Source organism: Acinonyx jubatus, chromosome B3, assembly GCF_027475565.1.
Source record: "Acinonyx jubatus isolate Ajub_Pintada_27869175 chromosome B3, VMU_Ajub_asm_v1.0, whole genome shotgun sequence".
Lineage (NCBI taxonomy): Eukaryota > Metazoa > Chordata > Mammalia > Carnivora > Felidae > Acinonyx > Acinonyx jubatus.
In genome coordinates, this window is record NC_069386.1 from 50,894,815 (window position 1) to 50,919,146 (window position 24,332).

General features: G+C 37.8%; 1 protein-coding gene across 4 annotated transcripts in view; it reads left to right on the plus strand.

Annotated features, from left to right (window-relative positions):
- MYO5A (myosin VA) overlaps nucleotides 1-24,332 on the plus strand; it is a 192,484-nt gene that overhangs the window by 86,820 nt on the left and 81,332 nt on the right. For all 4 annotated transcript variants that reach the window (XM_027067263.2, XM_053224004.1, XM_027067266.2 and 1 more), the window contains exons 6-11: nucleotides 4,202-4,345; nucleotides 12,436-12,517; nucleotides 12,869-12,976; nucleotides 14,713-14,819; nucleotides 21,981-22,246; nucleotides 22,875-22,956. In XM_027067263.2, the coding sequence (XP_026923064.1) occupies nucleotides 4,202-4,345; nucleotides 12,436-12,517; nucleotides 12,869-12,976; nucleotides 14,713-14,819; nucleotides 21,981-22,246; nucleotides 22,875-22,956 (789 nt within the window). The remainder of the gene's footprint in view (nucleotides 1-4,201; nucleotides 4,346-12,435; nucleotides 12,518-12,868; nucleotides 12,977-14,712; nucleotides 14,820-21,980; nucleotides 22,247-22,874; nucleotides 22,957-24,332) is intronic.

Sequence of the window (24,332 nt, forward strand, 5' to 3'; positions counted from 1 at the left end):
ATCATCCCTTTGCCCACATTTCATTTTCTATACTTAGTACAACCTGTTAGCCTTTTCTATATTTTTCCCCCAGATTTTAACTATAAGCTTAAGTTATGATCTTATGAACATTTTTCTTCTTGTTTTTGTCTAGCATATCACAAAGCTGTAGGCTAGAAAAAGAAATTCAGTACAATTTAATAAATTCCTGAGAAAAGACAACTACAAAAGGATGTGCTTTCAAAGGTGAAATATGTATACAGAGTGGAAATGCTCATTCCAAAGAAAGTGGACCTGTTTGTGTGAGAATTTGAATATTCCAGGATTTGTAGTTAGATAATTATGTGTCTATTAATACGATTTTAAGAAAGTCAAACATTTTTGCAAGTAGTCCCATTAAATGGAGAAAAGTATTTCTCATTAATAATGGAGAGAAATTATTTTAGACAGGGAGGAACAAACCTTTCTCATTGAGAATTCAAGTCAGCATTGTTTATTCCTGTTTTTTTCCTTTGTCAAGCCTTATTTGTCACCCAAACACAGACGGAGTTTAGAACTGGCCTGGTGCACCTGTGGTACAAGTGGTTTTTGCAATAATCAGTCCAGAGGTAATTGTGCCTGGTTTGCAGTGCCATGTGTGACACTTCAGAACAGAGTGCTGTGACCCATTGCCCACAGGGCTGTCCTCCAGAGCAGCGGAACTTCTGTTCTTGGGATTGAGAGGACAGGATATGCTGGGGAAGTTATGGGGCTGCCTGGGCTAAGTGCACTGTGGAAAGAGAACTGGAGAAGCTTTCTGAAGTGGCACAGACTGGGGGAAACAGAGGTTTATGCCAAAAAGAGTAGTAGAGAATTTAAGCAAATATTAAGATTTCGAAAGAATTTAAGCTACAGATGCCAACTGTAGTGCTGGATGCCACAGTTAATATTGGGGAAATATAATCTGTAGAGCCATGTTTTGGGTTTGGGGCAGAAAACAACAGGCCTTTGCTTTGCTTCTTACCATCAGTTTGACTATTTTTGGTCACAACAACAAATTCTCTGTATTTGGCAATAATTTAGCTCATTCTTAGTCCCTAATGTCAGAATATCCCAGTCTAAGTTGTGATGGCATCCAGGAACCCCACCTTTTCTAGGCCTGGACCGTATAATAATGTAAGTCCAAAATGAACCTTCTAGAATATGTCAAGTTGATTGACATATTTTATGACTTTGCTATATTCTCATTCAAAAAGTAGTACATCGGTTTTTCCACAATACATAGTTCACTTGTGTTAGCAGGAGAGATAGTAGAATGGCCACAAATACTACTTTTTAATATGTACTTAGAAAGAATTTACTTTGTTTGCTAGACTGAACAAAAAAATTATGCTTAGCTATTCCCTTCTACATTGTGTAGTTTTTCAAAAGGAATTTGGATTAAGAAAGTTTGGCACAGAGAGAACTAATTTTCAATAACTACAAATGAGGGCATACCAATTTAAAAGATTAAAGTGGAATCTGGGGCTTAAGAATGGTATCAAAGGGTTTGCAGTCATAGGAGGAAGACAGATGAAATATTGAGTATGTGACCTAGAAAGTTTGTAACTTTAAACCTGCTTCTCAAGACTGCATCTCTATATCAGAGTCCTTTACTGTGATGTCAAGGATGGCATGTCTGGGTCTCCAGTGATCTGAAACTTCTGGGATAATGAGCGTCCTACATTAACATCACAGCCCAGTGGCTAAGGGGATTTCCACATTATCCTCTAGAAAGCAAGCTCATCCTCAGCATAGGCTCCTTTGGCAAAATACAAATGAGGCGCAGAGAAATGAATCTTTTTTGCTCATTTTTTCACGTTTTCTTTTCCTCCTTTTCTCTAGGAAATTTTCATCCTAAGATGGGGACAGGGAAATATTCTTGGGGCATACTGGATCTTAATAGTTCTTTTACATCTTTAATAACCATAGTTGAAGACTTTTATGTGCTTTTAGTAAAGAGGAGGAACTCACTCAACACTTCACTGAAATCAGTAGTACAATCAAGACCACAAAACTTTTCCTTAGAAGTTTCTTGCTAACTGAAATGAAAATAGCATTAACGGGGTCTGTTGTAAATATAGTACTTAAAAGGCAGAGGGAGCAATTAGAGGGAATGAACAAAAGGTATTGTTTGTATATAGAACCTTTCCTTACCAGGTTCAAGGCTTAGCATCATATAGTTTTAGTTTTGAAAAGGACCCTGGAGCTCATGTCACCTAGGCAGTTTACATTTGGAGTCACTAGCATTTCTCAGAGGATTAAATGTTGGCAAGTTGGTAATAGGGCCTGGTCTAATACCCAGATCTTCAGACTTCTATTTCATTTGCTTCTTCTACCATTCTTTGCCCAATGTTTAAATACATTTCACTCAAAGACAGAGGGGAGGAATTTGTTTCAACCCTGGCCTACTCACTGCAGATTCTAATAGAGTGTAGTGCTGTTTTGACAGCTTGGCCGCTCTGACTCCCACTGTGAGTAGATAGGAGAGAGCTGGCATCTGGAAGGTGGAATAGAGTCAGGGAGGAAGGAGTGGCTGTGGCGCCCCCTTCCCCAGCTTCCTTAGTTGCTGGCAGAAAGGTGCTTGGGACAGTGCCTGGTAAACACTCGGTGGCTATTACTGCCATTGCCATAATTACTACATCGTCTTCCTCTGCTCTGTGACAGAGTGGTGAGAGAAAATCCTGCATTTATCATTAATTTCCTTTTCTAAATAAAATAAAAATAACTGGAATATATGGAGATTTTTTTGTTGTACTTTTCATGCCATCAAGAAAGGGAATATCTAAGTAAATGTATTGTTAAATTATCTTAGGCTATATTAGTTCACTCTTATTTTGCTTGAAAGATAGCTTTCCATCACTCTTTCCATTTAAAATGTTAATCTGAAATATAGCAGTGTTCTCACTGCCAAAGCAAAATAGAACAATATCTGCCTTGTATTTCACAGAGTGAAAATGTGCTTTCTTTGATCAGAGAATCTAATGTGTTGATTTTTTGTGGCTGTTATTACTGTTTTCATCACTTATATTTGTATTGCTTTTTTAATACACCAGAGCATTTTCACGCCTTTCTCTCTGCTACGACTTTAATATATTAATTCTGATAGTCTTAGGCTTTGTACAGTAAATGGTATTAATCGTATGTGAAATTGTTTATTAAACATTTAATATATGCATTATGTGAACACTTGCTTTTCTTACTACACTTGTTTTTTGCTTTGCCTTGAAACAAAACTTTATGGAAGCATGTTACCTAAGTCAGAAAGTAGTACGTATGAGGGGCATCTGGGTGTCTCAGTCAGTTAGGCATCTGACTCTTGATTTTGGCTTAGGTCATGATCTTGGCTCAGGTCATTACCTCATAGCTGTGAGACTGAGCTCCATGTCAGGCTCCATGCTGAGCATGGAGCCTACCTGAGATTCTCTGTCTTTTCCTCTGCCCCTCTTCCCCGTTCTCAAAATAAATAAACATTGAAAACAGTAGTATGTATGTTACCTTAATTTTTAAAGTCATATAAAAAATTAGCAGAAAGTTACATTCTATGAATTCTATAGCAGATGTTTTGCAAGATAGAGAAAACTATCAAATTCCAAGGGCAGATTTTAGTATGTCTGGTTTCAGAAAATGGCTTTGAATTGAGTGGGTAATTATTAATACTCTGTTAATAAACAGTCCAACTAGGCCTTTGTTGTCACAGGGTAAAATGATAGAAACTTCTAGCTAATGAGGCTCTGAACACCGGAATAGCATCTCCATGAAAATATTAATTTGTCTTAACCAGCTTATTTATATTACACAGCCCAAGTTTTTCAGGAAATCCAAACCCAAGTGTATAACTAAGAGGTCTTGCCTTGGCAGCCCCCATTCCCATCCGTTTCTTTCCTTGTTGACTTCAATGAGCGTGTTCTGATACCACAAATGGTGTGAAAATCCCCTAGCCACTGTGCTCAGGTTTGCTGTTTCTGAAAATAATTTGTGTGAGAATAACAAGACAGATATGAACTATTAGTGGGTATCTGTGTGGTTGCACAGTGGGCAAAGCATACCCTGGTGCCTGCAGGGGCAAAATTGGTTCTGTTCTTAAAAGAATCAGTTATAAAGGGTTGTGTTCTATTCTGTCCTTTCTCTCCCTGAACAAACTCTGTAAATGTCATGTCATGAACTATACTTCTAAAATATTATTTTTCCCTTTGCTTCTTAGTCCATTGGAAATGCTAAGACAACCAGGAATGATAACAGCAGCCGTTTTGGGAAGTATATTGAAATTGGTTTTGATAAGAGATATCGAATCATTGGTGCCAATATGAGAACTTACCTTTTAGAGAAATCCAGAGTGGTATTCCAGGTAAGCTGGGCAGATACCCATAAGTACTTGTATTAGATTGCCAATTTCAGAGCTCACGCTTGCTGGTGTGCATTTTTTTAACTATTTTTTTAGCGTTTATTTATTATTGAAGGAGAGATACAGAGCATGAGCAGGGGAGGGGTAGAGAGAGGGGGAGACACAGAATCTGAAGTAGGCTCCGGGCCCTGAGCTGTCAGCACAGAGCCCGACGCGGGGCTTGAACTCACAAACTGTGAGATCATGACCTGAGCCGAAGTCGGTCGCTTAACCAACTGAGCCACCCAGGTGCCCTGCTGGTGTGCATTTAATTTGCAGATAACTCTTGAACTTATAAGTCTTGATAACTTATGACAATATTACTACAGACCACATTTGGACCACAGTATGTAAAATGGTACCTGTCAGAGGCAGGACAGTACCTATTAGACTAATAATCTTTGGGACTCGGCACTGGTCTAGGTTTAATGGTTTTGACTTTTCCTACAGATGCTGGTAGGGTAAGCTTATTTAAAAAAAGGTGCTTTTAGTTTAGTCTTAACTCTCATATTTCCCAGTTGATAGGGAAGACATTGGGATATGCTTTCAGTGACTTACAGTTTGAACTCAGTTCCTTGTCCTCTTACCTTCCTTCTCCTCTCTTAGAATATATTGTTTAGATAGAATAATGAAAGTTAAAAAATCTTCTTTACCAGGGGTGCCTGAGTGGCTCAGTTGGTTGAGCATCTAGTTCTTGGTTTCGGCTCAGGTCATGATCTCATAGTTTGTGAGTTCGAGCCCCACGTCAGACCATGCCAACAGCGCAGAGCCTGCTTGGAATTCTCTCTCTCTTTTCCTCTCTCTCTCTCTCTCTCTGCCTTTCTCTCTCTCTCAAAATAAATAAATTAATTTAAAAAATCTTCTTTACCAGACATAAGCCCCCTTTGGGCATCAAACCTGACCTTGAGGACACACTATTCTTTAGTCAACTGAATACACTACAGAATTCAAGGATTTGGTGGTGGTAGAGTATAAGGATTCAGTTTTACTACAGTTGTATTTTTTTTAAAGTATGTATGTAGAAAAAGGACTGTCAGGAAATACTAAGAAATGATATTAGAATTGTACATGATTTATTTTCTATTTTGTAAAATACTGATGTTAAAATATATAAACTAAAATGATATGGATGGTGTAGTACATTTGTGGATTTCTTACAAACAACCACAGTAGGTGATCTATTCTGACATATGGCAAAGATGGAATATTCTTTTTCATTTAAAGTGTTAAGTAGTGGGAGCACCTGGGTGGCTCAGGTGATTAAGCCTCCTACTTCAGCTCAGGTCATGATCTCATGGTTTGTGAGTTTGAAACCCGTATTGGGCTCTGTGCTGACGGCCTGGAGCCTGGAGCCTGCTTTGGATTCTGTGTCTCCCTCTCTCTCTTCCCCTCTCCTACTCACACTCTGTCTCTCTTTCTCTCAAAAATAAACATTAAGGGAAAAAAAAATTTTTTTTAAATAAATAAATAAAGTGTCAGGAAGGGGCGCCTGGGTGACTCAGTTGGTAGAGCCCCTACTCTTGACTTGCACTCAGGTCATGATCTCACAGTTGAGCCCATGTCAAGCTCTACACTGACAGCATGAAGCCTGCTTGGGATTCTCTCTCTCCCCCTCTCTCTGCCCTTCCCTGTGCTCACTGTCTTTCAAAATAAATACACATTAAAAAAAAATGTTAGGAAGACTATGACTTTGAAAGGTACTGTGAGAAAATACTGAGTACAGGTTTCCCCCGCTATCCAAAAGCAGATTGTTCATATGAAAACTTTTGTAAGCTGAAATGGTATAAAGCAAAGAAAAAATACCATTAACTTACATGGAAAAGTTTTTGAGCATTGCTAGACCCCAAAAGTAACCGCTCTTAGGCTTTTCTGATGCCTTGGGACACATCTTGCTAATGGATGCACAAAATAAGTCAAGATGAAGCACAGATGTTCACAAACACAGTTCAGAGGTATGGCAGGGTGATGCTGAGATGCTCAGCGTAGTTCCCTGCCAAGGAGCTGGGCGGGGCCACCCTCACTGCTCTGGGTGTGTGCTGCCTCTAATGGCTCACTGAAAACAAACACTAAACACTGTTTAGCTTTTCTGTAAAAAATCCTCTGTGGATTTCTTTTGGTTAGCGAAACAGGTACTAATGTAGGCCTTTTGCAAAAGTGAAGTGGTATAATGTGAATGTTAGAAAAGCAGAGGAGAAAAGACTTAAGGGAGACCTAGGGAAGATGGTGGTGTAGGAGGATGCTGGGCTCACCACGTCCTGCTGATCGCTTAGATTCCACCCACATCTGCCTAAATAACCCAGAAAACTGCCAGAAGACTAGGAGAACAGACTCTCTGGAGCCAAGTGTAGACAGGAGTCCCACGGAAGAGGGACCGCTCCCACAGGAGACCACCAACAGCAAAGCGAGCTAAGCCTGCCCCTCCCGCCCCTGTGCACCTTGCGGATTCACCCCAGCTAATACGCCAGATCCCATCGAAGCAGCACCACAAGCCTGGCAGTGTGCAAGTAGCCCAGACAGGGGCCACACCACTCCACAGTGAGTCCTGCCCCTGGGAGAGGGGAAGATAAGGTACACACCAGTCTGATTGTGGCCCCAGCGGTGGGCTCGGGGCAGACATTGGGTCTGACTGCGGCCCCGCCCACCAACACAAGTTACTCTGGACAGTACAGGGGAAGTGCCCTGCAGTTTGGAGACACCCCAGGGACTACCCAAAATGACAAAACAAAGAATTCTCCTCAAAAGAAACTCCAGGAAGTAGCGACAGCTAACGAATTGATCAAAAACAATTTAAGCAATATAATAGAACAAGAATTTAGAATAATAGTCATAAAATTAATCGCTGGGCTTGAAAAAAGTATAGAGGACAGTAGAGAATCTATTGCTACAGAGATCAAGGGACTAGGAAATAGTCATGAGGAGCTAAAAACTGCTATAAATGAGGTGCAGAATAAAATGGAAGCAACCACAGCATGGATTGAAGAGGCAGAGGAAAGAATAGGTGAATTAGAAGATAAAATTATGGAAAAAGAGAAAGCTGAGAAAAAGAGAGATAAAAAAATCCATGAGTATGAGGGGAGAATTAGAGAACTAAGTGATGCAATCAAACAGAACAATATCCAAATAATACGAATTCCAGAAGAGGAAGAGAGAGAGAAAGGGGCTGAAGGTGTACTTGAACAAATCATAGCTGAGAACTTCACTGATCTGGGGAAGGGAAATGGCATTGAAATCCAAGAAGCACAGAGAACTCCCTTTAGACGTAACTTGAATTGCTCTCCTGCATGACATATCATAGTGAAGCTGGCAAAATACAAGGATTAAGAGAAAATTCTGAAAGCAGCTAGGAATAAAAAGCCTTAACTTACAAAGGTAGACACATAAGAGTAGTAGCAGACCTATCTACTGAAACTTGGCAGGCCAGAAAAGAATGGTAGGAAATCTTCAATGTGATGAACAGAAAAAATATGCAGCTGAGAATCCTTTATCCAGCAAGTCTGTCATTCAGAATGGAAGGAGAGATAAAGGTCTTCCCAAACAAACTAAAACTGAAGGAATTCATCACCACTAAACCAGCCCTACAAGAGATCCTAAGGGGGACCCTGTGAGACAAAGTACCAGAGACATCACTACAAGCATGAAACCTACAGACATCACAATGACTCTAAACCCACATCTTTCAATAAGAACACTGAATGTAAATGGACTAAATGCTCCAACCAAAAGACATAGGGTATCAGAATGGATAAAAAACCAAGACCTATCTATTTGCTGTCTACAAGAGACTCATTTTAGACCTGAGGACACCTTCAGATTGAAAGTGAGGAGATGGAGAACTATCTATCATGCTACTGGAAGTCAAAAGAAAGCTGGAGTAGCCATACTTACATCAGACAAACTAGACTTTAAATTAAAGGCTGTAAGAAGCGATGAAGAAGGGCATTATATAATAATTACAGGGTCTATCCATCACGAAGAGCTAACAATTATAAATGTCTATGTACCGAATACACGCACCCCCAAATATATAAAACAATCAAATGTAAGCAACCGTATTGATAAGAATGTGGTAATTGCAGGTGACTTTAATACTCCACTTACAACAATGGACAGATCATCTAGACACAGGATCAGTAAAGAAACAAGGGCCCTGAATGATACATTGGATCAGATGGACTTGACAGATATATTTAGAACTCCACATCCCAAAGCAACAGAATATACTTTCTTCTCAAGTGCACATAGAACATTCTCCAAGATAGATCACATACTGGGTCACAAAACAGCCCTTCATAAGTATACAAGAATTGAGATCATACCATGCACACTTTCAGACCACAATGCTGTGAAGCTTGTAAACAACCACAGGAAAAAGTCTGGAAAACCTCCAAAAGCATGGAGGTTAAAGAACACCCTACTAAAGAGTGAGTGGGTCAACCAGGCAATTAGAGAAGAAATTTAAAAATATATGGGAACAAATGAAAATGAAAATACAACAGTCCAAATGCTTTGGGATGCAGTGAAGGCAGTCCTGAGAGGAAAATACATTACAATCCAGGCCTATCTCAAGAAACAAGAAAAATCCCAAATACAAAATCTAACAGCACACCTGAAGGAAATAGAAGCAGAACAACAAAGATACCCCAAACCCAGCAGAAGAAGAGAAATAATAAAGATCAGAGCGGAAATAATACAGAATCTAAAAAAATTGTAGAGCAGATCAATGAAACCAAGAGTTGGTTTTTTGAAGAAATAAACAAAATTGATAAACCTCTAGCCAGGCTTCTCAAAAAGAAAAGGGAGATGACCCAAATAGATAAAATCATGAATGAAAATGGAATAATTACAACCAATCCCTCAGAAATACAAGCAATTATCAGGGAAAAATTATATGCCAACAAACTGTTCAACCTGGAAGAAATGGACAAATTCCTAAACACCCACATACTTCCAAAACTCAAACAGGAAGAAATAGAAAGCTTGAACAGACCCATAACCAGTGAAGAAATTGAATCAGTCATCAAAAATCTCCCAACAAATAAGAGTCCAGGACCAGATGGCTTCCCTGGGGAATTCTACCAGACATTTAAAGCAGAGATAATACCTATCCTTCTCAAGCTGTTCCAAAAAATAGAAAGGGAAGGAAAACTTCCAGACTCATTCTATGAAGCCAGCATTACTTTGATTCCTAAACCAGAGTCCCAGCAAAAAAAAGAGAACTACAGGCCAATATCGCTGATGAATATGGATGCAAAAATTCTCAATAAGATACTAGCAAATCGAATTCAACAGCATATAAAAAGAATTATTCACCATGATCAAGTGGGATTCATTCCTGGGCTGCAGGGCTGGTTCAACATTCGCAAATCAATCAGTGTGATATATCACATTAATGAAAGAAAAGATAAGAACCATATGATCCTGTCAATCGATGCAGAAAAGGCATTTGACAAAATTCACCGTCCTTTCTTAATAAAAACCCTGGAGAAAGTTGGGATAGAAGGAACATACTTAATCATCATAAAAGCCATTTATGAAAAGCCCACAGCTACTATCCTCCTCAATGGGGAGAAACTGAGAGCCTTCCCCCTGAGATCAGGAACATGATAGGGGTGTCCACTCACACCGCTGTTGTTTAACATAGTGTTGGAAGTTCTAGCATCAGCAATCAGACAACAAGAGGAAATCAAAGGCATCAAAGTTGGCAAAGATGAAGTCAAGCTTTCATTTTTTTGCAGATGACATGATATTATACATGGAAAACCCAATAGACTCCACAAAAAGTCTACTAGAACACATGAATTCAGCAAAGTCGCAGGATACAAAATCAATGTACAGAAATCAGTTGCATTCTTATACGCTAAAAATGAAGCAACCCAAAGACAAATAAAGAAACTGATCCAATTCACAATTGCACCAAGAAGCATAAAATACCTAGGAATAACTCTAACCAAAGATGTAAAAGATCTGTATTCTGAAAACTATAGAAAGCTTATGAAGGAAATTAAAGAAGATATAAAGAAATGGAAAAACATTCCGTGCTCATGGATTAGAAGAATAAATATTGTCAAAATGTCAATACTACCCAAAGCTATCTACGCATTCAATGCAATCCCAATCAAAATTGCACCAGCATTCTTCTCGAAGCTAGAACAAGCAATCCTAAAATTTGTATGGAACCACAAAAGACCCCAAATAGCCAAAGTAATATTGAAGAAGAAGACCAAAGCAGGAGGCATCACAATCCCAGACGTTAGCCTCTAGTACAAATCTGTAATCATCAAGACAGCATGGTATTGGCACAAAAACAGACACATAGACCAATGGGATAGAATAGAGACTCCAGAATTGGACCCACAAACGTATGGCCAACTAATCTTTGACAAAACAGGAAAGAATATCCAATGGAAAAAAGAGTCTCTTTAACAAATGGTGCTGGGAGAACTGGACAGCAACATGCAGAAGGTTGAAACTAGACCACTTTCTCACACCATTCACAAAAATAAACTCAAAATGGATGAAGGACCTAATGTGAGACAGGAAACCATCCAAACCCTAGAGGAGAAAGCAGGAAAAGACCTCTCTGACCTCAGCCGCAGCAATTTCTTACTTGACACATCTCCAAAGTCAAGGGAATTAAAAGCAAAAATGAACTATTGGGACTTCCTCAAGATAAAAAGCATCTGCACTGCAAAGGAAACAACAAAACTAAAAGGCAACCAACGGAATGGGAAAAGATATTTGCAAATGACATATTGGACAAAGGGCTAGTATCCAAAATCTATAAAGAGCTCACCAAACTCCACACCCGAAAAACAAATAATCCAGTGAAGAAATGGGCAGAAAACACGAATAGAACTTCTCTAAAGAAGACATCCGGATGGCCAAGAGGCACATGAAAAGATGCTCAACGTCGCTCCTCATCAGGGAAATACACATCAAAACCACACTCAGATACTACCTTACGCCAGTCAGAGTGGCTAAAATGAACAAATCAGGAGACTATAGATGCTGGAGAGGATGTGGAGAAACGGGAACCCTCTTGCACTGTTGGTGGGAATGCAAACTGGTGCAACCGCTCTGGAAAGCAGTGTGGAGGTTCCTCAGAAAATTAAAAATAGACCTACCCTATGACCCAGCAATAGCACTGCTAGGAATTTACCCAAGGGGATACAGGAGTACTGATGCATAGGGGCACTTGTACCCCAGTGTTTATAGCAGCGCTCTCAACAATAGCCAAATTATGGAAAGAGCCTAAATGTCCATCAACTGATGAATGGATAAAGAAATTGTGGTTTATATACACAATGGAGTACTACGTGGCAATGAGAAAGAATGAAATATGGCCTTTTGTAGCAACGTGGATGGAACTGGAGAGTGTGATGCTAAGTGAAATAAGTCATACAGAGAAAGACAGATACCATATGTTTTCACTCTTATGTGGATGCTGAAAAACTTAACAGAAGACCATGGGGGAGGGGGAAAAAAAGGGGGTTCAAGAAGGAGGGAGCCAAACCATAAGGGATTCTTAAAAACTGAGAACAATCTGAGGGTTCATGGTTGGTGGGAGGGAGGGGTGGGTGGGGATGGGTACTGAGGAGGGCACCTGTTGGGATGAGCACCGGGTGTTGTATGGAAACCAATTTGACAATAAATTTAATATTAAAAAAAATAAATAAAGACTTAAGGAACATAATGAAAAACAAAAACAAAAACAAACAAAAAAGAAAAAAAGAACAGCAGAGGATACCTGTTTCCCAAAAACATGGTTTTAGTTTTCCCCAAAGATAATGATCTCTTAAGACAGTGGCATATATCAAGCTGTTCTTTACTTCCAAAAACATCATTATCAGATAATTTTTGTTGAATGTAACTAATAGATACATACTCATATATGCACATAGCTAATCATAAAATTTAATAATCATAATCCTATATTAGGAAATTTGGGAAGGGACAACTTATTGCACTGAATTAAATATTAAAATTTTTTTGTGATTGAATTTTATGAGTTTTAGGTTAAAATGCTATAATTGAAAACTCTTCTTATTTCAAAGGCAGAAGAGGAGAGAAACTATCATATCTTCTATCAGCTTTGTGCTTCAGCAAATTTACCTGAATTTAAAATGCTGCGATTAGGTATGAATATGGGGTTAAATTTATTGTCCTGGTATTGTTTTCTATTAATTCCCAAGTTCATAAACTTATTTGGTAAAAGGGAGATTATCTCATACTGAAATATTTATGAATAAAATGATAACAAGTCTGTAATTGGCTTCACGATAACGTAGGGATGGAGAAGGGGTGAATGACTGTGTAAATGAAGCAAGATTGGCCATGTGTTGATACCTGTTTGAGTATTGAGTTGGAATTGAACTCCAGACTCTGTACACTTATCTGTGCTATCAGTGCCTCTACTTTAGAGTGGACATAAAGGTAGAAGTCAAAGCTTTTTCATAGACTGCAAATCTGTTTTTTCCTTAATTACAGGAAATGCAAATAACTTTCATTACACAAAGCAAGGTGGCAGTCCTGTGATTGAAGGAGTTGATGATACCAAGGAGATGGCACATACCAGGCAGGCCTGCACTTTGCTAGGTAATGTAATTTTATTTTTGAGCTCTTGTGAGCAGTATCTCTCTGATTTAAACAACCTTTGCTTGGAATATTGGCTTTGCTTTGTATTAGGCTGTGAGTGTTGTTGGGAGATTTAACATTCCTTATAAAACACCTTTGGACATCAAATGGACACAGAGTTTCTTTTTGGGGTGGTGGGAATTATTCTAAAATCAGATTGTAGTAGTGGTTGCACAAGTAATCACTGAACTGCATACTTCAAACCGTGAATTTTATGGTATGTAAATTATCCCTCAATAAAGCTGTTTAAAGAACAATTTGGGGGCATTAAAGTAAGTAGGACGAACTGTAATTCTTTAAATTTTCACAGAATCTGAAACCTAAGGTAAATGTTATGGTTTCCCGAACAAGCTCACATTTTGTAGGGTTTTTGTTTTTGATTTTCTGGGGTCTTTTGTGGCTGGGAAATGTGGTGAGCTGGTGTAGTGGCAAAACTTTGTATTATATGTAGATTATTCTAACATTTTAAAAATGAGATTACTGTCTTGTTTCTGAGATTTAAAAAATGAGGTCTACATGTGAGTAAATTAATCTTTAGAACTCTAATATACAGCTTTAAGTGGTGGATTATTTATTTTAAAGACCTCAGAATATTAATAACTAAATCATGTATTGGTATTTTGAGGAATACCATGAGGTGAACTAATTGATTTAAAAGCATTGTTAATCAGAGTATGGTACAGAACCATAGTGAAGCTTTCAAAAATTCAGAAACTCAAACCTTATCTCAGACCTACTGAATCAGAATCTGTATGTTAACAAAATCCATTGGTGATTCATATGCATATTTAAGTTTGAAAAATACCGCTTTACTTCTAGGGCTGAATATATTTGTAAATAGAAAATGGCAAATTAATAAAAGCCATAATGTAGGTGTTAATGAAAGCATTCATTATGAGATCAACTCTCAATTACCTCGTATATGATTATATACTTGGAAATAATTTTACTACTTTTAATTCCATATAATTATATCTAATGTTCAGGAAATTCTTACCTTATTGAAGAATGAAGCCAGATCAGATAAAAAGCCAAGGGCTGTAACAGCTGTCTCATCCTGCCTCCTCCTTCAGTTCCTGCTCTAATGCTGCATTTAGATATTCTCTCATCAGGCTGGGAGACAGCACCAACCTGAACACTTCTAATCTTGGGATTTCTTTGACTTATACTTGGTCTGTAGTTAGAAGTAATTAAATAATATGAATCAAAACAGCCTTATTGGGCTGCAAATTGCATTTGGAGTAGAAAAGATAATAATGTTAATAAAATACTTAATTCCAGTGTATGATGGTGATAATTTGTTTAGCATTTACCACATGTCCCCTAGTGTGTTAAGTATACTACATGACTACTTGAATTTTCTCATTTAATGTTCATAGACACCCTTTGAGATACTCACTACTATTCCCATATCTCAAATGAGAAAACAGAAACATAGAAGGGTGATAGTACCTGCCCATGTGAGATGGCAGGTCAGGAGCAAAGCCAGGCCTTGAGCCCACTCGTTGCTCCACAGCCTGTGCTCTCAACCATGCTGCTGAACTGTGATACGTGTTAATGTCAGTAAAGGTGAAAGTGTTGTTAATGATGACATGTTACTATCTGCACATCTGGCAATATTCAAGAGTTAAAAATAGGCTTAAAATTGTCTGTTGTAATGGTTTGTAATCACTTGTTCATTTACTCTGCTGTTTCAGGAATTAGTGAGTCTTATCAGATGGGAATTTTCCGAATACTTGCTGGCATCCTTCACTTAGGCAATGTTGCATTTACATCTCGGGATTCAGACAGCTGCACAATACCTGTAAGTTCAGAATATGCTTAGTGTGGTAGCGGTTTATTTGTGTTTCAGTTTTGTTGATTCTTTATGGAAGCAGTATATTTGAAGTATCTCTATTAATATTATCAGAGAGATAATTGTTAGAAGGATAAATTACTCCAAGTAGAATCTGGAACTGAAAATAAAGAAATATGGTTGCTAATCCCTGGTGCACAGTGATTGTGTGTGTTAGGGATAGAAGAGAGAACTTGGATACATTTCTGGTCCATATGAACAGAGGTGGGAAGTATTAGATGTGAAAGTTGGATTGGGGCCATCTAGAGAGAAGGGTTTATTTGGCCTATGGCACAAGTACCAATAATTGAAAATTTTGTGTCTTCAGCTGTGGAATTGTAATATGGTTTAAAAGTTATTGAGGAAACTATTAGTAGTAGTTACTCCTGGGAAAATGAACTAGATGGCTGGGGGATAGGATGTCTTCACGAGGATTTGCATATTCTTCCCCACATAGTGATAACTGCATCTGAGAATTAAAACCCAATTCCATATGTGAAAACAATTGTTTAAATTGTAACAAAATCTGACAGTCTGATTATCCTCATTGGGCATTTATGATTTGTTGATCACCACCATCAAATCTTTCTCTCTCTCTCTCTCTCACACAAACACACACTATATTTGTAGGTGTTTTTTAATTTTATTAAAATGGAGGGAGTTTTGATATAATTAATTGTTATTTCATCCTGCTTTCTCAAGATTGTGATAGGAAACAATGTTAAGATTTATGTTTCACTGTTTAGATACCCAAGTTGATATTAGCAAAACTATGTGTAAATTAATTCATGTGATTTAGACTTTAGTTTTGAAATATATGTTTCAGTGTCTCTGCCTGGATCCGATCCCAGCTTTACTGTTTACTCACACTAGGTTTTTTGGTGAGTTACTTAGCTTCTCTGAGCCGTCATTGCCTCATCTGTAAAATGAGACATTCTTTTCCAGCGATTTTTGACTAGGTACTCTGATTGATCTTCATACTGGATAAATTATGTGCATATTTTTTAAAGATTTCATTTTTAAGTGGTCTCTACACCCAGTGTGGGGCTTGAACTCACAACCCCTAGCCAGATCAGGGATTTCATGCTCCATTGACTAACCCAGCCAGGATAAATTATATATTTTTTAAAAATTTAGTAAATATATAAAAACTACTCAGATGTCAGAAATTAAGTGAAAATAGGAACTATGAGAAAGGAGAACCCTGAAGTTAGGACTCGCCATAAGGTATTTGCTGAACCCAGGGACCTTGAGCTTTTGTTTTCGTAGCCAAGTTGAGTTCAGAAGACAAAACACAAAGACTAGGACTCATATAAACAGGGGAACTCCTGACTAAAGCTGAGATCCTAAATGAGAAACTAGTGATAAGCTTGCCCACCACCTATTCCAAGAGTACAAAGAAAAGGTAACTGGTTTGAGCAAGCCTTGGTGCTAAGTGAAGGAGGAGAAATAGTTCCCTAAAGATTTGCAACAATGAACTGACCTTCACACTTCCTTCCAGACTGATTTTGTAATTCCTAGATGGTTCCAGAAAGCTAAACACAGAAAACTTAGCTTAAATTGGTCCTGGACTGATGGTGCCTTAGATGGCTGACAGAAGCACATGCAAGTCTACTTTGGATGATCCATACCTTCAAACCAGGCCTCAGTGGAGTCCCCTGAGAAAAGTTACAAGAAATATTGGCTCACAGTCAAAAATCACAAATTCCACAAGGAAACAAAATAGAAGGAGCTAGGTGAAACAAGAGATAAGAGTCAGACCTATTTGGAATGCTGAAAGTAATTAATAGCAAATTTGACACAACCGAGGAGAGAACTGATGAGCTAGAAGAGACATGTAAAGAAATTTTCCAGAATGCATGACAGGACTCAGAGATGGAGCACTTACAACAGGAGAGATGAAGGATAGAGTATTAAAATCTAATTTTAATCTAATGAGAGTTCCTAGAGGAAAAAAAAAGAATGAGGCAGATATAATACTTGAAGAGATAATTACTAATAAGTTTCAGAAATTGTGAAAATGACACTAAACCTCAGATTTGGAAAGTCTAAAAAAATCCCAATTAGAAGAAATAAAAAAAAAGTCACCCCTAGGCTCTCCATAATGACACCAAAGGTAGAGAGAAAAATTTTTTCTTTTTAAATTTTTCAGTGTTTATTTCTTTTTGAGAGAGAGAGAGAGAGAGAGAGAGAGAGAGAGAGCGCGCACACACAAGTGGAGGAGGGGCAGAGAGAGAGAGGGAGTAAGAATCCGAAGCAGACTCCAGGGTCAGAGCTGTCAGCACAGAGCCCCATGTGGGGCTCGAACCCATGAACTGTGAGATCATGACCTGAGCCAAAGTCGGATCCTTAACTGACTGACCCACCCAGGTGCCCCAAGAAAAATCTTAAAATAGGAAGAGATAAGACATACTACTTTTGAAGAAATAGCAGTTAAACCCATAGCTCACTTCTTAACTAGAGCAATAAGAGCCAAAACAGTGTTACTGTCTTCAGTGTTCTAGAGTAGCTATTAACTTAATTTGTGTATCCAGTAAAAATATGTTTCCAGGATGATGGAAAAAAAGAAGTATTTTCAGACAAATAGAAATTGGGAGATTTTGTCACCAACAGCGTATTCACTAAAGGAAATATTGAAGGATGTGGTTTAAGCAGAAGGAAAGTGATCCCAAGTAGAAGATCTAAAGTCAGAGAATAAATAATGGATCAATAAACTAGAAAAGCATGTGCAAATGTAGGTAAAATTTCATTAATTAAACAGTAATAATAATGAATAGTGTATTGGGCTGGAAAAGACAGAACTCCCCACAAAATACTTTATAGTTACAAAGGGAATGATAGCTCTCTTTACAGTGGAGAAACTTGGCAGACATTTCCTTAATCTCCTGACCACAGTTGACAAGACCAGTAATGAGACCAAACAACATCATTTAACTTATTTTTTTTTATTCTTTTTGTTGTTGTTGTCATTTGCTTTTAAAAATCCTCTAAAGGTATTTCTTTATTTCTCTGGTTTGTAGTTTATAGTGAACATGTTTTTAAGTTTTTTATCTTAATTCCAGTATAGTTAACATACAGTTTTATATTAGTTTCAGGTATACAATATAGTGATTCAACACCTCCATATGACACCTAGTGCTCATCACAAGTGCACTCCTTAACTCCCATCACGTATTTCACCCATCCCCCCATCCACCTCCCCTCTGATAATCAGTTTGTTCTGGCTTGTTTCTGTCTCTCTTTTTTTCCTTTATTTGTTGTTTCTTAAATTCCACATAGGAGTAAAATCATGTGGTATTTGTCTTTTTCTGACTGACTTATTTTGCTTAGTGTTATACTCTGTAGCTCCATCCATGTTGTTGCAAATTGCAAGATTTCATTCTTTTTCATGGCTGAATAATATTGTGTGTGGCGGGGGGCACATGTTCCTTATCCGTTCATTAGTTGATGGACACTTGGGCTGTTTGCATAGTTTTGGTATTGTAAATAATCCTGCAGTAAACATAGAGGTGCATGTATCCCTTCAAATTCGTGTTTTTGTATTTTTTTGGTAAATAGTAGTGCAATTGCTTGATCATAGGGTAGTTCTATTTTTAACTATTGAGGAACCTCAATACTGTCTTCCACAGTGGCTGCACCAGTTTTCATTCCTACCAGCAATGCATAAGGGTTCATTTTTCTCCACATCCTTGCCAACACTTGTTGTTTCTTCTATTTTTGATTTATAGCCATTCTGACAGGTATGAGGTGATATCTCATTATAGTTTTGATTTGCATTTCCCTAGTGATGAGTGATAATGAGCATCTTTTCATGTGCCTATTGGCCATCTGGATGTCTTCTTTGGAAAAATGTCTGTTCAGTATCATATAACTTCTGATATGGTGCACTGAGAGGGTAGCATCACTTCTCTGGTATTCCTGCCAAGAAGGCATGACCCAAATCTAATCATGAGGCAGCGTCATACAGACCCACATTGAGGGATATACTATTCAAAAATGTCAAGGTCACAAATGAAAGACAAAAAAAAGAACAAAGTCCTGTTCAGATTAAAGGAGGCTAATGAAACGTGGCAACCAAATTCAGTGTATGAACTTAGACTGGATCTTAGACTGTAAAAATATCTCCCCTACCCCTGCATAGAGATTGATTAGATCAATCAGGGAGAAATGAATTAGATCTATAGGTTAGATAATAGGGCTCCATCATTGCTAATTTTCAAATTTTTTTCATGATACCATAGTTATATAAGATAATATCTTTGGTTTTTAGGAAATGCATACTGAAATATTTAGTACTAAAATAGCATCATGGTTGCAACTTGCTCTCAAAGGTTCTGAAAAATTAATGTGTATGTACATGTATATAAGAGAGGATGATACAAATGTGGTAAAATGTTACTGTTTAGGGAATCTGGGTGAAGGTAATTCTTCCTACCACTGGTAACTTTTCTGTTAGTCTAAAATTAGTTCAGAACAGGGGGATGGGCACTGAGGAGGGCACTTGTTGGGATGAGCACTGGGTGTTGTATGGAAACCAATTTGACAATAAATTATATTAGAAAAATAAAAAATAAAACCAGGAATCCAGGAATAAAATAAATAAATTAAAATAAATAAAACCAGTTCAGAACAAAAAGTTAAAAAAATAAAATGAATCACCAGCCCCTGCTCCCCTCAAAAACCTACAACTAGAGTGCTAGATAACAATAACTGGTTTAAGAATTCAGCTATATACTTTTGAAATAAGCATTCCTAAAACATAAAGGTACAGAAAGTTTGAAAATTAAAAGTTTAGAAAAGACACGCCATAATAACTAGGGAAAAATGGCAGAGCCTGTATCAATATTGGACAAAATAGACTTTGTCCAAAAGCACTAGAGATAGAGTACTATGTAATGATAGAGATTTTATTCAACAGGAAGATGTAATGGTTCCAAACTTACATGTACTTAAAGGCACAGCCTTAAAATATGTAAAGCAAAAATCAACAGAAACCACAAGAAGAAATAGACATATCTATCATAGTGATAGATTTTTGACTTCTCTCAATTATTAGAGAAGACAAAGAGAAGAGACAGATGTAGAAGGCCAAAAATTAGTAAAACAGAAAATTTGAACAAAGCAGTTTATAGCCTTGATCTAATATTATGGTATAGAATATGTTCAGATAGTACTGATCCAATTCTAAATGTTGTCAAATCATTCATATTTATATGAATGAAATTAGCTGCTTAGTTAAGGGAGTTGTAGCATGCTGTTGGTAATGGTGCTAATTTGTATATGAATTGATGGCTTGGGAGGAGGGAGATGAAAGATGGAAAGGACTGCTTCAGTGGGAAGGGTCAGGAGGTGAGGGTGTCAGGATACCCAGGTTCTTTTTTTTTTTTTTTTTTTTCAATATATGAAGTTTATTGTCAAATTGGTTTCCATACGGCACCCAGTGCTCATCCCAAAAGGTGCCCTCCTCAGTACCCATCACCCACGCACCCCTCCCTCCCACCCCCCATCAACCCTCAGTTTGTTCTCAGTTTTTAAGAGTCTCTTATGCTTTGTCTCTCTTCCACTCTAACCTCTTTTTTTTTTTTTTTTTTTTTCCTTCCACTCCCCCATGGGTTTCTGTTAAGTTTCTCAGGATCCACATAAGAGTGAAACCATATGGTATCTGTCGTTCTCTGTTTGGCTTATTTCACTTAGCATCACACTCTCCAGTTCCATCCATGTTGCTACAAAGGGCCATATTTCCTTCTTTCTCATTGCCACGTAGTACTCCATTATGTATGTAAACCACAATTTCTTTATCCATTCATCAGTTGATGGACATTTAGGCTCTTTCCATAATTTGGCTATTGTTGAGAGTGCTGCTATAAACATTGGGGTACAAGTGGCCCTATGCATCAGTACTCCTGTATCCCTTGGGTAAATTCCTAGCAGTGCTATTGCTGGGTCATAGGGTAGGTCTATTTTTAATTTTTTGAGGAATCTCCACACTGTTTTCCAGAGAGGCTGCACCAATTTGCATTCCCACCAACAGTGCAAGAGGGTTCAGGACACCCAGGTTCTAATAACAACCCTGTTATAAATTGGCCATGCGATGTTTGACAAGCTGTCCTCTTGGATTTCAGTTAAAAGATAGCAAAGTTCATCCTGCCTATTCTCCGAGAATGTCATCGGATTCAGTTGAAACATTCTAGTGAAGATGTTAAAAAATATAATGCACTCATAAGGATTAAATTAAACAAGTATTTATTGAATGTCTACTCAATGCAAGGCCTACAGAAGACATTGTAGGGGATAGGGACATGTAAGTCATTAAAGAGATTCCAGTCTGAGAAGTCATGCAAGTTACCTGTTTCAAACCCTTCAATAGTTTCCCTTTGCTCTCAGGATAAAGACCAGCCATGGTGTAGCCTTTGCTTATCTCTCTGGTTTCAACTCAGACATTTTCTCCCTCATTCAGCTTCATTCTCTCATACTGCTAGTTTCTCTCCAACCACAGGATTTGTATACCAGCTGTTCCCTCAGCTTGAGGACCCTTTCTTCACCCTTTCACTGAGTCACTGCCTTCCTTCCCATCCTTCAGATCTCAACTCTGTTTCTCAAGGCAACAGGCCCCTGCCTCTTGAATAGGGCATGCTTTTTTTTACATGGAATCATAGTATAGTGCCCTTGTTCTTTGCAGTGATTTTATGTTTTAGGGAGCAATCATTTGATTAATATCCATATCCCTTAGTGACTGACAATAGGGGCCATGTCTGGTTTTATTTACTGGCATATCGTCGGCACTCAGTAAATATTTGTTGACAGGCTGACAGATCTTCTGATCAACTGACTGAATGAAGGTGCCTGAAGACAGTTACAAACAAATGCTGTGAAGAGACAAAGGAAGAGATAGTTTGTGAAATGAGTCCTGAAATAGACTAAAATGCTGCCTAGATGCTGGTTTGATTGATGATTGTGATTATCACTGATCAGCTTCAAGTGATCTGGACATTCATTATAACAAAGAAGTTGCTGGGGTTTTTTTTTTGTTTTTGTGGTTCTTTTTTGTTTGTTTTTTGTTTTGTTTTGTTTTACCTCATTTTAGTGTTTTCTAGTAAATTCTATTGGAAATAACCCACTCTCTTTTGTCAGCCCAAGCATGAACCTCTCAGCATCTTCTGTGACCTTATGGGTGTGGACTATGAAGAGATGTGTCACTGGCTCTGCCATCGGAAACTGGCTACCACCACGGAGACATACATCAAACCCATATCCAAGCTGCAGGCCACAAATGCCCGTGATGCTTTGGCCAAGCACATTTATGCCAAGCTCTTTAACTGGATCGTAGATCATGTCAATCAAGCCCTCCATTCTGCTGTCAAACAGCACTCTTTTATTGGAGTGCTGGACATATATGGGTAAGTATATTTGGCTTAGCGGTCTGCCACAGACATTTCTTTCTAGAGATTACCTAGTAACTCTAAGTGGCTATTAGATTCTGTCTCCTACTGGTAAGGAGAAAAGAACATTAGAAGAGCATTTCTAAAAATCTTATTTCATTTGGTAATTTGCCTTCTCTGGGTACCATCTTTTAACTGTTAAAACTTTTCCTGTATACTTGTGCTTTTTGATGCCTAATATTTTTATTATCTTGTGTAGTTTTGCAAAAGAACCTATGAGATCTCTATTCCCATTTCCCCTTTCTTATGTGAGTGTGAATCTGTAAAGTGACAGGAGCAATTGTTTTGTCGTAATTCTGATTGTTCCCCCACTTGGGGATGAATTAGCCCTCAAAAACTCAAACTGTTGAACACCTCTGCATGCTGGACCCTTTAAAAAAATCTCTCTGCTACATGGCTGATGCTTGTCTGCTGGGTACAGAGTCCATATTACTGACTTATAGATCTTTATCTTCACTGATGTGGAAAGAAAGTTTTAAATGTTAGAAAATTTCCCATTTCTTTCTTGCTAATGTGTATATTTTAAATAGTTTAAAAAACTATTTGTTTCTTTTTCTCTCTTCACATAATATTTTTGGTTTTACAGATTTGAAACATTTGAAATAAATAGTTTTGAACAGTTTTGCATAAATTATGCAAATGAAAAACTACAGCAACAATTCAATATGGTAAGAATTTTCTTTTTTAACTAATATTCTACTATAAATTATTCTTTTGAATTTTACTCTGTCTTTAAAGTCTGGTTTCTGAAGTGAAGTTGTAAATTACAATTATTATCTGGGGTTTAGAACAGCTGAGGTGATGAGGAACTTATGATTAATAAGTAAGTGCAACACCAGAAATATGTTTATGGCCCAGATAGGATTCAAGGTGATCTTTATATTATAGTCTGAGTATAGTGAAAATTTGGTCAAAATAAATTGAGTGAGGTATGCAGGAAGTATGTTAGGTAGTAATATAGGCAGTATGAAGTTCTGAGCCCAGGATATCCTTCAGTGTGTTGTTCCTATGGAGTTAGGACTATCTTAACTCTTAACCTGCTGTATCAGCAAAATGCCAGAATAAAAAATCAGAATACATTCTCTTTTGTACATATTTTTTTACATATGCTGTTTTACATATTCTCTTCAGCAGTCTGAGACATTCACCAGGACAATGGCAATGGGAATATTTTGAGAGAGGCTCTTGTGGAGTAGTAATGTCAAATATCTTCAAGCATTATCATGGTATTGGGGGATTTCAAGGTATTTAAAAATGAGGGACGGTAGATTATAATAGTGAAGAGCAAAAAGTAGACCCCCAAAAGTAAACTGCTTGCATTGGAATCCCCTTCTCTGTTGATTACTCAAGGGACCTTGGGCAGGTTAATTGACCTTCCTGGGCCTTAGTCTTCTCATATATATAATGGGGATGATGATCATACTTACTATCATGGTTGTATAGATTAAATGAGTTAGAATATGTAAAGTGCTAAGCAGATGCAAGGCACAGTTCTAAGAGCAAGGTTAGGGATGGTTATTAGTACTGATGAAAGAGGATATTAAAAATGAGCCACCTATAGACATTGAAGATGGGAAAGAAGAGAGCTGAATGACAGGAAAAGAGCCTTTAGTATCCTTATCTTATAAAGAGAGAGGTCAAGTGGTATGGTCTATAGTTGATGAGGACAAAAAATAGAAGTTTAAAGTATTATTTTAAATTACAAAATTAATAAAAATCAAAAGAAGATCTAAAGGTAGTAATATTTGGAGGACAGGAGAGGAGCAGTGGAGAGGTGATATATATGAATTTAGCCTCATCTGTCTCATCAAGAGATCAGTAGATGATTTTTCCAATGAATAAATAAAAAAATAGCAGATAAACATATTCTTTAGAGGTTAAGTACCAGAAGAAACAGCTAAGGTGTTGTCGAGTCACTCGATTCTTGTGCCAGATGCACCAAAGAATTAGAGACCTGAGACCAGAATGGGGAGGTAGAGTTTATTGAGTAGATAACTACAGTACACTTTGAAGAGAGAAAGTGGGCCACTGCCAGAGCAACAGT